This window comes from Castor canadensis, chromosome 11 (assembly GCF_047511655.1).
Source record: "Castor canadensis chromosome 11, mCasCan1.hap1v2, whole genome shotgun sequence".
Taxonomy (NCBI): Eukaryota; Metazoa; Chordata; class Mammalia; order Rodentia; family Castoridae; genus Castor; species Castor canadensis.
The window spans coordinates 36,624,059-36,640,518 of NC_133396.1; the positions used below are offsets into that span (position 1 = coordinate 36,624,059).

General features: G+C 36.6%; 1 protein-coding gene and 1 pseudogene across 5 annotated transcripts in view; both read left to right on the forward strand.

The window, feature by feature from the left end:
• Positions 1-16,460, forward strand: part of Ap2b1 (adaptor related protein complex 2 subunit beta 1) — a 119,976-nt gene that overhangs the window by 59,177 nt on the left and 44,339 nt on the right. For 4 of the 5 annotated variants that reach the window (XM_074046260.1, XM_020174824.2, XM_020174822.2 and 1 more), the window contains exons 13-16: positions 2,268-2,527; positions 4,867-5,059; positions 13,747-13,788; positions 14,611-14,757. In XM_074046260.1, the coding sequence (XP_073902361.1) occupies positions 2,268-2,527; positions 4,867-5,059; positions 13,747-13,788; positions 14,611-14,757 (642 nt within the window). The remainder of the gene's footprint in view (positions 1-2,267; positions 2,528-4,866; positions 5,060-13,746; positions 13,789-14,610; positions 14,758-16,460) is intronic. The other variant, XM_020174825.2, reaches the window with a different exon arrangement.
• On the forward strand, positions 45-2,261 carry LOC141413775 (small ribosomal subunit protein eS1 pseudogene; annotated as a pseudogene).

Consider the following 16,460-nt stretch of genomic DNA (forward strand, 5'->3'; position numbering starts at 1 on the left):
TTCAAGGGATCTCATCTTAAAAAAACCAATTACAAAAAAGAGGTGCTGGAATGGCTCAAGAGGTAAGAGCACCTTCCTGGCAAGTGTGAGTTCCTGAGTTCAAACCCTGCTATCACAAAACAAACTGTTTTTGAAATTCCTTTTGATTTTTTAAAAACACCAGTCAAGAAGACGGCCTTCTTTGTGGCCTCTCTATTAATGTTTGAAGTGAGTCTTATTGACTTGCAGAATGAAATTACATTTAGAAAGTTCAAACTAATTACGAAGAATGTTTTGGTAAAAACTGACATTTTTCATGTCGTGAATCTTATCCCCAACAAAATGTGTTTCATGATCCAAAAAATGACAAATATTGAAGTTCATGTTGATGTCAAGACTACTGGTGGTTGTTTTGTCTGTTGTATGTTGGTTTTTACTAAAAAGTGCCGCAGTCAGATACAGAAGACCTTTAACACTTTGCACGAATAGGTTCACCAAATCCAGAAGAATGTTATGGAAATCATGACCCAAGAGGTACAGACAGATAACTCAAAAGAAGTGGTCAATAAATTCACTCAAGACAGCTTTGGAAAAATCATATAAAATGCCTGCCAGTTTCTTTATCTTCTTCATGATGAACTCAATAGAAAAGTAAAAATAGTAAAGAAACCCAAGTGTGAATTGGGATGGCTAATGGAGCTTCATGGGAAGGTTATAGTTCTAGAAAGGCTCCTGTTGATGAGAGTGGTGTGAAAGTCAAATTAGCTGGTGGACATGAGTCACCAGCCCAGGAATCTGGCTAAAATTCAGACTTCTAATAAACATGGAAAAAACAAACAAAATACTTATCAGGGTGAGAGAGAAGGAGACTGACTTTAAATACAGAAATTGAGCCAGGTACAGTGGTGCATGCCTATAGTTCCAGCTCCTAGGGAGGCTGAGATAGGAGGATGATGAGTTTCATTCTGGCAACAGAAAGAAATCCTGTCATTCATAATTAATTAATTAACTGACTTATTTTTGCCTTTAATAACATGATGCCATTTGAGTAACGTGCATAAATAATGCCACTGTACCGACATATTCCTAAGAGGTGGAGACCAGGATATTTATTGCCAATTGCTAATGGTCACAGAAACAAATGTAAAAGTTAGGAAGACAAGAAGAAAGAGGCAGTAATCCAAATGTCCTTCAATAAGGAACTAGTAAAAATAGTGAAAACTAAAATTCTATTTGTCTATTTATAAAGTGGGCTCTAGGCATTGCTCAAATGATGCAGTGCCTGTTTTAGCAAGCACAAGGCAGTACTGCCAAAAAATAGAAAGCAACTTTATAGAACAGTGTATGTAATTTGAAAGTGGTTATTGTAAAACAAATGTATGTGTGCTGGGAACTGTCTGAATAGATACTTACCAACTACTAATCATAGCTCTTTTGGGGATTGGACTTGAGAGATGGAGGAATTGGATGATTGAAGGAAATTTCTTTTTATATTATGCATTTGCTGCTGCTTTTTTTTTTTTTCTTTTTAGCATTACTGGGGTTTGAACTCAGGGCCTTGAGCTTGCTAGGCAAGTACTCTTCCATTTGAGCCATGCCCTTAACCCTATGTTACACATTTCTAGATTGTGATGTGTTACTGGTAATAATTTTTTTTTTTAGCCATGAGTATATATAAAATAATTTAAGACCACAACCAGAAAAATCACCAGTGCTACCCTCTTTAGAAGCACATAGTTACCTGCTTTCTGTAATGGTTTATTATTTTTATTACTGTTATTTAGATAACAGTACTTCTTATATTGTATTGTAATAGTTAATATTCTGTGAGCTCCTTAGTCAGGTACTGTGTATAATCTCCTCATTTCTATGGCCTAACCAATGATTACAATAAGATGCTTAATAAATATTTGAATCAAGAAGGTAAGTATTAGTGAAATATGTGTAAGATATAATGTTGTGAATATTCCTACTAATATTTGTAGCAGTTTGTGTCCTGAAGCCATCTCAAGCCAGTTAACTTTTCAGAGTAAGTTTTTTTTTCTCTTTCTAGCTTCCCTATGAATTTGAGTCTTAACAGTAATGTACCTCAATTTTTATTAAAATTCCTTAAAGCATTAGAAATTATAGAATTATGACTGTATTAAAACTACGTGGAATCTTAGGAACTACCTTAACAGCTAGTCTACATAAATCACTACAGCATTGCCTTGACAATAAATCCAGCAGTTTCAGTTTCTGATGAGGAACAGTTCCATCTAACCTTATTGAATTTGCATTTTTGTTAGGATTCTGATAATCCTGACCTTCGAGATCGGGGCTATATTTATTGGCGCCTTCTCTCAACTGACCCTGTGACAGCCAAAGAAGTAGTCTTGTCTGAGAAGCCACTGATCTCTGAAGAAACAGACCTCATTGAGCCAACTCTACTGGATGAGCTTATCTGCCACATTGGTTCTTTGGCTTCTGTGTATCATAAACCTCCCAATGCATTCGTGGAAGGGAGTCATGGGATCCATCGCAAACACTTGCCAATTCATCATGGGAGGTAAGCTAGTGAACTAAGTTCAAGTAAGAAGTGACTCTTTGTTTAGACAGAGATGTCATCCACCTGCTTTTATAACCTGGAAAACAACTTACTAGTATTTTGCAAACCTGCTACTCTAGAGGGCTCCCTTTCTTCCAATCTAGGACCACAGTGTGGCTTTAGAAAATAGTGGTGAAGACCTTCCAAATAAATAGTCCAAAAATTGCTTACCTCTCCAGTAAGATGAGGCTGGAAATATTCCCTGGGTTGAAAACTTGGAAACTATTTGTGTATTAGTTGTCTTATTGTAGCTTTTTTGAGGCTTATGGATAAAGTTAGTAGATACTGCTTCTCTTATATGATAAAATATTTTTAAAATAATATTTGCATGATTGTTTTTATATAAATAGCCTCAATTCTTATATGGACATAGTTTTTTAGCTATGTGTGCTTTTTTTACCAAGTTGATCATATCAGTAAGAAAAGTCTATAATGAACAGTATCTAGTAACATGGAACTCTTTTATAGCTACGTTAAAATTTTAATTAGAAGAAATACTATAATAAACTCAATATGGTTATCTCCGAAACTTTTCAGAATCTGATTATCAATCATAACCAACCTTAAATCTAGGCCTGGAGATGTGGCTCAAGTGGTAAAACACCTGCTTTGCAAGCACAAAGTCCTAAATTCAAACCCCATTTCCCACCAAAACAAAATAAAAAACCTTAAATCTAAGTAGAATTTGCTCCCAGATTAGTTAAAATAACTGGGCTCCCATTAGCAAATGCCTTATACCATTGTTTAATGTATATTTCTCTTTAAGCAGTTCATAAGTGGACAAAGTGTAGAGTTTATTGCTTTACAAATAGCATAGTCTTCATTTTAGGATCTATTTTAACAGACTATGGACACAGAAACAAAAAGGAAAGGGCAAACCCAAGAAAATGATCATTAATCTTTTATGACCTTTATTTGATTTTAATACTTGTGCTGTGATTTTCAAAGAGGTATATAGATTTATAAGGGTTATTTTAGGCCTGTAATAAGTTAGGGCATTTTTCCTTGTAAGCAAGCTTGTTTAACATTCTAGAGATATGACTATTTAACTTCTAAGTCCTTCTGGTGTTTGCTTCAAGTTTTGATATAAATATGAATTTCTGTTGTAACTTATCTGTGTAACCATACTCATATGCCATTTAATCTAGCCTTTGGTAACTTTTAACATTCAAATGGGAGGAGGAAAGTGAAACAAATCAATAACAGAACAATTCTTCTTAAACACAGTATTGGAAAGAATGATATTTACACTATCTTGAAAAAAACCCATATACTTAAAGTCTTTATCTTCTTTATATATGGCCCCTTCTCTTCAATGACTTTCTTGACTTTTTTTCCTCTTAAGACTTTCTTAGAAATGTTTTCTCACCCTAATCTTTTCAGTTTCATGTTCATTCTCTTCTCTGATCATTAATCTGGTTAATTCAAAAGGCTCAGTCTGAACCTTCTCTTTCTGTATTTCTTTTTGTATTCCCTCAGGGAACATGCCAACCACAGCTACTGCTGATAGATTACAAAACTTTACCATTTAAACCATGTTTTCATGGCTCCTCACTATAATATACTATGGCTCCAGCGATATGTTTTCATTTTATTGATGAGGAAAGTTTGTCTCAGAGGAGTTATCAACTGCCTAAATTGTGCAACTAGCATTTAGTGGAGCCAACATTTCATTTTAGTCTTCTGATTCTAGATAACCTGCTTTTACCATCATACCATCCCCTGGTGATTCACCTGGATGTATATATTAATTCTTCTCAAGTTTATTGACTACCTCTGACTGCCAGTCTCTTATTCTTAGCTGCCTGTTGGACTTCTCTGTTTATTTTTCTTACTTGGAACTTAGCAGAATTAAGAACCGACCATCTGGGACTATGGGTGTAGTTTGGTAGTAAAGCACGTTCTTAGCGTGTGCAAAGACCTGGGTGCAATCCACAGCACCAAGGGAAACCATAACAAAACCCACCAAAAACAAACAAACCAAAACAAAACACAAAAACTAAACATCTTATTTTTATTATCATCCCTCCAGATTGTCCTCTGATTATTAGGACTATCACTAATCTTTTTCCTTTTCTAGTTTTTGTTTATTCTCTGTAGACTGATTCTTCATTCTCCTTTGCCCACTATATTCAAGTATTGTCAGAACCTACCTAGGTTTTTTTAAATTTTTATTTCAATTTATAAACTGAATTTGTATATTATTTGATAGTTATACCCCTGATGTTCACTTGCTACCTTGTTATATCCTATATGAAACTGACTTTTCTCATTTCTTCTCTGTGTGTATGTGACTGCAGCACTGATGCAGGTGACAGCCCTGTTGGCACCACCACTACAACCAACCTGGAACAGCCTCAGGTTATCCCCTCTCAAGGTGATCTTCTTGGGGATCTTTTAAATCTTGACCTTGGTCCCCCAGTCAATGTGCCACAGGTGTCCTCCATGCAGATGGGAGCAGTGGATCTCTTGGGAGGAGGACTAGATAGTCTGGTAAGCAGCTTTCTTCCCCCACCCCCGCCCTTTTTTGGGTATTTTTAGTTCTTGATATGCTAAAGAATTTAATTCAGCTTTTAGAACTAGACCTTTCTGTGATAAGTGGTAATGTCTTTTGATAAAGGACAAGATTATTTATCTTTAGAGAGTTAATTATATCTCTGCTCATCATTTCTTTGAGGTATATCTATAAGTTTACAGAATTTTTTTGATGTCCTGCCTGAAAATAGAACTTCTGATATTTATCCAACATATTGCTCAACAGTCTTAATGGTTAATATCCTTTCCAGAGTTTATTATTCTTGTTTCTTAACTCTGGAAAACCCCTACAAAATTTCCTTTTGACCTGAATAGTTTTAAAGTAGTCTTATAATACTCACCCTATTTTGAAACTTTCAAACCTCCACATTTTAAATATTCTATTAGCTTATACTCTCTCTAGTTCTGTAAGGTTTTGAGACAGTCATTTAAGCCATTTTTGTATAAAATGTACCTTTATTACAGTTGGGAAGAACTGCTTGGCTGGTTCTTTTTTCCCCTTCTTTCCGACCTCCTCAACCTTGTCATACTTCCAATTTAATTAGCTTCCAGGATTCTAATACTAAAAGGCAACAAAGTCCAGAATATCCGTGTATATATGCCTCCAATGGGAACCCAAATTATTTTTTGCTGTACAAAAGCAAAAAATGAGAAATACAAGTGTGACCTTCAATCTGTAGAGGAGGACCAGGAAAATAACAGGTCTCGTCACGTGACTCCTTTCAAACTAGGTACTTAACTGTGGTGGAATTAGAAAGGTTCTTTTGTCTACACACTTGGAAAGAGATATTTATCAACCTGATGACTACAAAGATACCCGACATATTTATATCCCCAAATCATTGGAAGGCAGATATCATAGATATGAAGACATATGTTCTCAGAGATTATGTAAGTGCTAATTTTCTGCTATATATTAAGAACAATGTTGTGATTGTGGTTTATGCCAGTCAGTACAGATAATATTTACTTTTTGGTTGACGGAGTGTCTAAGGAAGTAGGATTTAGTCTGTGGGCTATGCATTTACTAATGGAAAGTCACCATTTACAGAATCTACATACTGATTGAACAGCAGACTCCAGTTTATTGACCCAAATGATGATTCCTGTTGTCTTGCTTGGGAATGTAGCATTTGTTTTTCATATTGTTACCTTTGATAAATGTCTTGGCTGATGACATTAGTAGAGTAGTTTCCTCTTATCATTCTGCATTGCTGTATAACCAACCTCTTTATCAACTCAGAAGATAGACAAATGAACATTTAAGTGTTTACAGGCTTACCCAAGAATCCCTTATAAAATGAAAGCTCTTCCTATCAAGTTTTATGCCTTAGCACCCTTACTTATTACTTTCCCTGATAGGATTCATAGGATGCTCATTGAACTTAAGAGTGAGAGAGGGATTTAGAATGGCAGGGAAAAAGATTTTGATGTTGTCAGGTCCAGGAGTCTGTATTTTAGCTGAGAAAAAAATCCACTTTGACCCATTTTGGTATAGAAATAAGAAGACGTGCTGTTTTTATTTTGACTTTGTATTAACTCTTGCCAGCCCCCAAAACCATTGAGTCTGTGTATTACGTTAATTTATGTAATACATTGAGCTTATGTATTACGCACCTATCCAGTCATTTGTTAGAATTGCCCCACAAGTATTGCTTCAGATAGATAGGCTGTTAGAAGTTGCTTGGATTATAGTAACCAGAGTCACACTACTTAGGTCTTTCTTTCATTTTCTTTTTTTTTTTCTTTTTTCTTTCTTTTTCTTGTTATGGTTTTATTGGAGATTGAACTCAGGGCCTCTTGCTTACTAGGCAGGTGCTCTACCACTTGAGCCGCTCCACCAGTCCTGTTATCTTTTCCTCATAACTTTTTTTGAAAAAAGAAATATTCTTTTGAGGATGGGAAAATCAGTTGATTTCCCAATTTGGATTTCTAAATATTACAGTCTTTGCTAGGTATGTCTAGTAACATTCCTACATAACTAAATTTTAGCTTTTACTGACTTTGGGATTCAAAATGGTATCTTTGCTTTCATAACAAAATTTTTACAGTGTGGTTTTTTTTGGGTTTTTTTGAGCTTATTTTGAAATGTAATTTATACCAGAAATCAAAATAAGAAGGAACCAGATTGGCCTCTGTCGCTAATGCCTGTAATCCCATCTACTCAGGAGGCAGGGATTGGGAGGATCAAGGTTCAAGAACAGCCCAGGAAAAAGTTAACAAGACTCCCTCTGCCCCATCTCAACAAATAAGCTGGGGGATACCATCTACACAGCAGGCATAAATGGGAGGCTGGCCCGGGCAAAAACTGGGAGATCCTTCCTGAAAAAGAACTAAAATTAAAAGGACTTGGGAGTATAGCTCAAGTGGTAAGATTGCCTGCCTAGAAAGTATGAGACTGTGAGTTCAAACCCCAGTACCATCCCTACACACACCCAAAAGAAAAGAAGGATTAAAAGCCCTTGTTTTTGCTTTGAATCTGTATGTGATTGAATATATAGTAGGTCAAAGAACCAGGATTCCTTTTATGAGGACATCACAAGGGAAGCCTAAATCTGGCTGTGTGGAAGATAAGTTTCTAAAGCAGCAGTGGACGATGCAACTTGTAAAATTCTTGTGCAAATTTTATCCAATATAAGGAAGAAAATACCCTTCACAAAGCTGTCCTAATGTATATTAGATAGTGCCATTTTTTTTAAATGCATCCTTACTATAACAGCACTTCTCAAAACAAATTACAGTGTGTATGTTTGAATCTCCTAGAGATCTTGTACAAAGATTTAATTTAGTTGGGCTGCAGTGAGACCTTTTTTGTTTTGTTGTGGCGGGAGTAGAGTCTTGTTATGTAGCCTAGGTTAGGCTCAAACTCAAAATATTTCTACCTTAGCCAAGTGCTGGTATTACAGGCCTGTGTCACCATGCAACAGCACTAGCATCTGTTTCTTTTTTTTTTTTTTTTTTTTTGTTTGCTGGGGAGTCAACAAAGAGCCTTGTGCATACTACCACTTGAGCCATACCCTCTTAGCATCTCTTTCTACCAGAACCTTACCCCTAGAGGTCAGTGGTGTGCTGTTAACGAAGTTTGGCCTAACAGCTCCTAATGTCTTTATGATTCTCAACTCTAGCTGCATAATTAGTCCCACATTGGTACCATTTGAAAAAAATACTAACAATACTTGGACCCAAGAGCAGTTAAACATAACTTCTGCAAGGTAAGACCTAGATATTGCTATTTTTAAAAAGTTACACAAGTTGTTGTAATTCTACAGCCAGGATTGAGAACGTTAAGCCAAATAAAATCCAAATGGAGCTAAATAGTCAATCTCTAGACAAAGACAGTGACTTCCACAAAAAATATTTTACATTCTGGAAAGCCTCTTAGCACATCTCACAGAAACAGACATCTCTGATTTTACCTTTGTTATTTCCTTCCAGGATATTTTTCCATTGTGATTTTGTTAGGTGATCCAATCTATCAGAAGTTGGCTAGAAGTTAAATCTAACCAGTTTAGATATAGTTGTTCATTCTTGGGGTCTCTTTTACCTTTGCTCACTTTCCATAATTAGTAAAAAATTGGAGATACTTTATATTTTGGATTGTGTACCCATTTTCTTAAAACTTGATATTAGAAATTTTTATTCTTCCCTTTTTATAGCCTACTGATCCTGCCATTAGATCTTAATCTTTTTTCCTTTCCATTGTCTCACGTGAGAAATTTTGAGACTTAATGAATTATGACCTTTTTCTAGAACTGTCTTATTCAGGAAATGCTAATTAAGTAGCTAATTGCCACAACATTCCTCAATGTACCAGCTTCAGGAGGCAGTCATCTTTGAAAATCATTGATTTGGGCAGCGTTTTTTTGGGATGCCTTTTCAGCACAAAACTTGAGTCAAAATTAATTTCCTACCTACTTTTTTTAGTCTCTTTACTTATTGGAACATCACCATTCCTTATTTTTTGCTTGCCTTTCAGCATATTGTCTTTTGATTGTACGCTACACATAATTTCTTCCCTCTGTTAGCATAAGCTTAACTATCACTTTGATGTGGAGTGAATTCAGGTAATGTAACTAGGTGGCTGATCTGATCTGCATGGAGAGCATGATGGCATACTACTTAGTAGTTATTTTGACTTTTTCATTTCTTTTTTTAGAAGCCGTGTGTGTGTGTGTGTGTGTGTGTGTGTGTGTGTGTGTGTATTGCCTCTTGATATTTAATCTGTGAAACTACCTGTTCTGGATGGTGTGATGTTTCTGCAGTGCAAATCCTCTGGTTTGGTGTAGTGTAAGAGGTGTGTATAACTCTTGTGTATGTGTTACGTGCTCAGGATTTTGGCATCTGTGAGGGTTGCTGAAGTAACCATTGAACCCAAATGTCCCTTTTCTCTGTTGATGGAAGATTTCATACTAGAGAAATGCACTTTGTGTGCCAGCTGGCCCATTGTGGCAGAGAGGAGAATTTGCCTTTCTTCATTTTTTTCTATATTTTTTAAAACCTCCAGGACTGATTTTCTTTTCTTTTTTTCTTTTTTGGTGGTACTTGGGGGTTGAACTCAGGACCTTGTGCTTGCTAGGTAGGCACCTTATCACCTAAGCCAAGGTGTCAGCTTTTGGTTATTTTTGAGATAAGATGATCTCATTTTTATGCCCAGGCCACTGTGGACTGGGATCCTCCTACTTAAGCTTCCCCACATAAGTGGAGATGACAGGTGCCCGGCCATTGGTTGAGATCGGGTCTTACTAACTTTTTGCCAATGCTGGCCTTGAACCAAGATCCTCCTGATCTCTGACTCTCAGGTGGCTACAGGTTTGATTACAGGTTTGAGCTATCCCACCCAGATACCCACAATGTTTCTTAGTTTTTTACCTTGCAGATATTTTATCACAAGGTACTTTATTAATAGAATGTTTTAGCTCACAGGAAATACATGATGCATGGTAGTTTTGCACTATTTTTGTCTCTTTGGAGGAGCTTTGCCATGACTAAAGAGCTTGGTTCTTAGAGTTTGTGTTGTGTGGAGAAATCTTAGTAAGTTGTTGCCCAATTTTGCCCAGTAAATTTTTCATCATGGTTTCTATAACCACTGTCTAACCATGCCCTCTACACCTATTCTTTTTCACTCCTGGCTCCCACCAACTCACTGGATAATAGATACCACTCTGAATTTTCAAGTCCTAGTTTGATTGATTTAGTATGAGTTTTTGATAAGTATGAGCTCAGAGTATTTCCAAATAGATGAAGCTGACTCCAAATAAAACCAGCAGTTGAACCGAAATGGCTAGTGTCTAGTTCAGGTTGATATACAATAATTTTCTTGATTGTTTCATCCTGCTTGTCACTGTAGTAGATAGGTAAGGCCACTTACTGGGTAGATCCCATCCATGCTGACATCTACTCACTGTTCCCCACTCCCATCATTTTTCAGTCAAGAAGAAAGATACAGAATAAATAGTCTAAACAAGCTACAGTCTTGCAGTTAGAAAACATATACTCAGGTTTGTTCTTTCTCTTACTCTCTAGACATAGCAAAATTAGATGAACCTTTATATTGCTGACTACATATCTCTTATACCCTTTGGTCCTTGTCTGGGTCAGATCAGAGTTCTCAATTCTAGAGAGGGTCTCTTACATGTTTATATTTATAAACAAAGGAGTAACAGAGTTGCTTTTCTCTTTCATGATTTAGAATAAAATTGATCAGCAGAATTGTAGAAACTGCATTCAGATCTTTTTCAGCTAATATTCAGTGTTTAAAGATAAGGAAAAAAAAAAAAAAACCTAAGGAATTAAGAGCTATTACTAGGCCTTATTTCCTTTAATCTGAAGATCACCAATAAGTACATTTCGTGAATGCCTTTTTTTTTTTTTTTTTTTAACTATTTTACTTATTTGCTTTTTTTGGTGGCACTGGGGTTTGAACTCAGGGCTTCACGCTTGCAAAGCAGGCTCTCTACTACTCAAGCCACACCACCAGTCCAATCGTGAATGCCTTTTATTGGATTTAAGAATATTTGGTAAAACTACTATTTCCTTTCCAGTGTGATTCTTCTTCCTTGCCACTGAGTGCTAGCCAGGTCCATAAAGAATTCTGTCTCTTTCAGGCTTGAGTCATAAGCTTGGCTAGAAGAGGAAGTGGTTAGGGGAGAAAGGAGTAAACCTATCAAAAAGTCATAAAATCGTATCAAATATTGGGACAAATGAGAAATTTTGTGGAGTCCCTGTCATGGTTTTTGTATTTGTCTTTCCTGTTCTTCCTTAGGAGGAGTTTTTCCTTCTGCTCAAATTCTGACCTGTTTTATTCAGAAATAGATCTAAAGCAATTTTTGAACAAATGAATTTTGTCTGACTCCAGATAGTAATTAATTCTCTAAAGTAGTATTTTCAACCTTGGCTGCACTTTAGAATGAACTAGAGAGCTTTTCAAAATTCTGATACCCAAGCTCCACCTTGGAACAATTAAATCACTATCTCTAGGGATAAGACATAGGAATAGCATTTTTTTCAAAATTTTTATTTTTGTTGTTTTGGGGAGAATTTTTTGGTGATACAGGATTTGAACTCAGATCCTCATGCATGCCAGGCAGACACACTAGCACTTGAGCCACTCTTGCCAGCCCCGCCTTTTTTTTGTAATGAGTTTTTCAAGGTGGGGTCTTATAAACCATTTGCCCCGGGATTGGTTTTGAACTGTAATCTTCCTGATGTCTGCTTCCAAAGTAGGCGTGAGCCACCTGTACCACTGGTGCCCTGCTCCTGATGACATTTTATTCCTGTTTTTCTGCTTGCTTTTTCAATCTTTGTTCACGCTATTTGTGCTTTTTATAATCCTTCCCATTGTAGTCCCACATTACCACATCTTTGAAGCTTCCCTTCATTATTATCCGTTAGCTAGAAAGAGATTCTTCCCTTCAGAATTTCCCTTTTTGCTTTAGCATATTCTATATGGATTTGCATTCTTATTTTGTTTTTCCTGCCAGTTTGTAAAGCCTGCTTCTTATTTATCTGTAATAGTCCCTTTATTACTTGGCATCTTTGCATGCCCTGCATACATTAAATGTTACTTAGTATCTCAATAAAAAGAATTTCATGCTTTTCAGGTGTCATGCTGTAGATGTGTGCTATTGTAGAACCAGAGAGAAAGCAGATGTGTAGTATCCTTTGTTTGCTTTCACTTTTTTCTAGTTATCCACATTCTTGGTGGGGGATGACTTTTTATTTGTTTAAGTATAGGATTCTCATCTCATGACCAACTATTAACTGATCGTCAGGAGTGCGATTCTGGAAATACTGGCTCTGTGGTTTGGAGTACTCTGTAGTGTAATGTAGAGAATACTTGTTATTAAGCACCTGCTGGGCTTATTTTCTGACATGGAGTAAACAGAATTTGTTGTAGGTCTCACATTTTGTGTATAGATTTTGGCAGTTCCATTTTATGTACTACTGTCAGTTCATAGGGAAGGTAAATCTCATTCCAAATCCTGAAGATGCAGTACAGTTTTGTTTTTTAATATAACCACAGCACAATGATCTCCAAATTTCTACCTCTAAATGAGAGATAAAAGAAAGTTTTTCAGCTTTTAGTCTATTTTTAGAGCAGACAAGGCATTTGATGATTCAGAAAGGTGTTGTAGATGCACAGTGAGAACTAGGGAGGAATGAAATGTGAATCTTTGGGGGAATAAAAGAAGAGTTTTTGCTTGGTAAATAATACTATTAATTGTGTATTTGTGTATTTACATTTCTTGCATGCCATCTCTTTTCAGCTTCAGTTCTTCTCTAAACTTTTGTCGTGGAAGACTGACTTCAGGGTGAAAGAAATATATATATATATTTGTATACATATCAGAGCCCTGAGGATAAAAATCAAGACTAAGACCACCATATGGAATTATTTTCCTGTCAGCCAGCTAATTCACTTAGTTTAATTCTGTAAGGCTTTTGACCATCCTTTTGAATGGTCTACTCCACATAAATCCCAGCATTTTTCCTCAGTGGTATTGACTGTGAGAAATTTGAAGCACTGCATGCCTCCCCATTTCTTAGGTGGGATACCTTTCTATACCAGCTATTTTCTATATTAGGAATGCTCTAAACTCTAAAAATTGCTTATGTTCTACCTGTAGTTTTTGAAACTTGAAATTGAAGCTCAATAGTGGTCTGTTACCCACCATCTCAGTGAGGCAGCAAGTTTTCTACAAAAAAAAAAAAAAAAAGCATATTTTTGTCTTTCTTTGCTTTTCCTTTTTTTTTTTTACCCCTTTACATTTCTTTTTAAAGAAAAAATTAAACATATCATTGCTACTTGGAAATAGAGCTTCTTAGAATATGCAAACTCTTTAAATCTCATTTGGATTTGTGCCCATGTAACCTGGTGGAAAGATTGGATGTGAAACATCCCTGAGATGTCCCAGCTCCCATCTTTCCAAGTTTTTGCAAAACTCCGGTACCCCTTCACTACCAACACTTGGTTCCCCTCAGACATATTTTTGGCAGTCTAGAATTTCCTTAGCCTTTGGGAGACAAGTTGAATGGCATGTATTTCCAGCAACCTGGTACAGCAATTTACAGATTCTATATGGGCATCTAGTACTTAGCTAAATGAACTCTACCTCTCTCTCCTCTCTCCTCTTTCTCTCTTTCAGCTTGGCAGTGACCTTGGCGGGGGCATTGGAGGAAGTCCGGCAGTAAGTGCCATCATTTTTTTCACCATGAGAAGCACTGCCCCTGTTTGATGCCTTTCCTTTGCATACATTATCAGACTGGCCACTGCTGCTGTCTAACGCTGCACTCCAAAACCTCTGTAGCAGTATGTGAGGAATAGAAAGTAGTATAGGGTTACTTGGAGTCTTTGGGGTCATGCACTACATGTGATCTAGAGACATCTTTAGGGATTGATACTCTGGTACCTGTCGAGATCTTTGTGTTTCTGACATTAAAGAGCTGAAGGAAACAGAATCTCCCATCTTCACTAGAGAATGCTTTTATTTCCTGGTATTATCTAGAAAGAACTTGAAAGAGTCAGCTGGACTCAGGGTGAGACTCTCCTCATAAATGAGTTAGTTTGGGGGTGTAAATATCATCTCCCAGGAGAGCTTCCTGCCAGATATTTATGCCTAAATGGGGAAGAAAAATGTGACTGAACCTCAGTGGAAATGGAACTGCTGTTAAGTTGGATGCTTCTCTTTCTGTAGAAACAAGCTCCTCCTTTGTTAGGGTACCAATAGGCCTTTTGCACAGAATCATGGAAGCTAAAATTGGAAACAAACAAACAAAATCTTGGATCCTTGTGTTCCTGTATCCTTCTGAGTACTCTGTCTTGATAAAGCTTCTAAAGAGTGTGTGTATCTTAATGGTGATGAAAAAATAACTACTAATTTGACTCCTAAGAGTATTGTAACTATGGTGTTTTCCTATGATTTAATCAATGCTGCTAAAATAAACAGCAATATTTTAAGGACTATTAATCTGTTCCTCCTGATCTTCTCTCTCCCTTTTTTTCCCTGCAGGTAGGACAATCTTTCATCCCATCATCAGTGCCTGCAACCTTTGCTCCTTCACCCACTCCTGCTGTGGTCAGCAGTGGTCTGAATGACCTATTTGAACTTTCCACAGGGATAGGCATGGCACCTGGTGGATATGTGGCTCCTAAGGCTGTAAGTAATGAGTTAACAGTACTTTCTCAGTGGACAAAACCATTACTTCTAACATTCGTGTTACTTCCACTAGTAATAAATCCAAGGTTTGGCCTTTGTTCTGGGGGATGTACAAGGAAGATGAAAGATGGCTTCAAACTGAACAATAGGAAACACCATTAGCATCCTCATTGGACATTTTTATAATTAGACTTAAAATTGGAAATATTAAGTATTCTAGTTTTGGTCAACATTGAAGGTGACTATAGTGAAAATCTGATATACAGTGCATCAGCAGGAAAAAAAAATACAGTAGAGAGAAGTAACTTTTTGACAGTTGTGGGATTTTAACCTCAGGCCTTGTGCTTGCTAGGCAGGTGCTGTACCACTTGAGCCACGCCTCCAGCCCTCCCCCCCTCCTTTTTTTTTTACTTCAGTAATTTTTTAGGTAGAGTCTCACATTTTTGCTCAGGGCTGGGCTCAGATCATAAATTTTCTATCTATGGCCTCCACAAGTAGCTGGAATGACAAGCAAGTGCTATGATGCTTGGCTTATTGATTAAGATCTGAGACCTGGCCTCACACCACAATCTTCCTGATCTCTACCTCCCATGTAGCTGGGCTTACAGGTGGCATGAGCCACCATGCCCAGCCCTGAGAAATAACATTTTTTTACTTCTGTTCCTTCCATTCCTCTTTCCTCGTTGGTTTTACATATGGATTCTAGAATGATGGTCCTCAAATTTGGTTTTCATAGATTTTAATGTAGCTCTTTAGAGTTCTGATTTTGGTTTGTGTCATTGGGGCTATATCAATCTCAACATTGCTTGATGTCATTCAGATTGAAATTCAAGACAGAAAACTACCTGTAAATGAAGTTCATGTAAACTTTTGGAAAAGTTACTAGCCAGGCCAGGGTAGGCTAGGCTTTTTGTAATCTTGCCTTTCTGAGGGCCAGCATGCCTGATTGCTTTTTGATTTCTCTGCCTGCTCATCTGACTCCTCCTGTGGGATCCCTGCTGTAGAGATGTAGACCAGTTGTCCATTCCAGGAGTCATTACTATGTATGTACATCCCTTGACTAAAATAACCAAAAATTACTCAAAACTGAGCCATACTGTTTTGATACAACTCTAGCTTTGTTGTAAGGTCTATTGTGTTGGATATTATCCCACAAACTTTATTAATTAAAAGGTTATCTGATGTACTCATTTACTAACATAAAAGTAATACTACAAATGACCAGTTTAAGTACTATACAAATATAAGACAGGAAGTTAAAGTCTTCTCCTATCCCTATTTACCCATATATAGTCACTGTTGACTTTCATGTGACCTTTCAAAAGAAAAGATCATGCATATACTTATGTATTTGTATCTTTTAATAATACTGTGCCAGTGAGATGTACTGCTTTGTGCCTTGTTTTTTCATTGTCATATTCTTTTAAATGACTATGTCCACTATTTGATCTCCCTAATTTATTTAATTGTTCCTCTGTTGATAGACATTTAGGCTATTGCCTTGTGCTTCCTACTCTTTTTGTTACTGTTATGATGTTATAGTGAGCATGCTTGCTGTATGCATATCCTGGTATGGTTTTGTAAGTATATCTCTAAGAAAACTTGCAATTTGCTTGATCATTTAACATTTTTAAATAGACATTATCTATTTGCCCTCTGAAGAAGTGGTATCAAATCATTTTCCCACTAACAAAATATGAGTG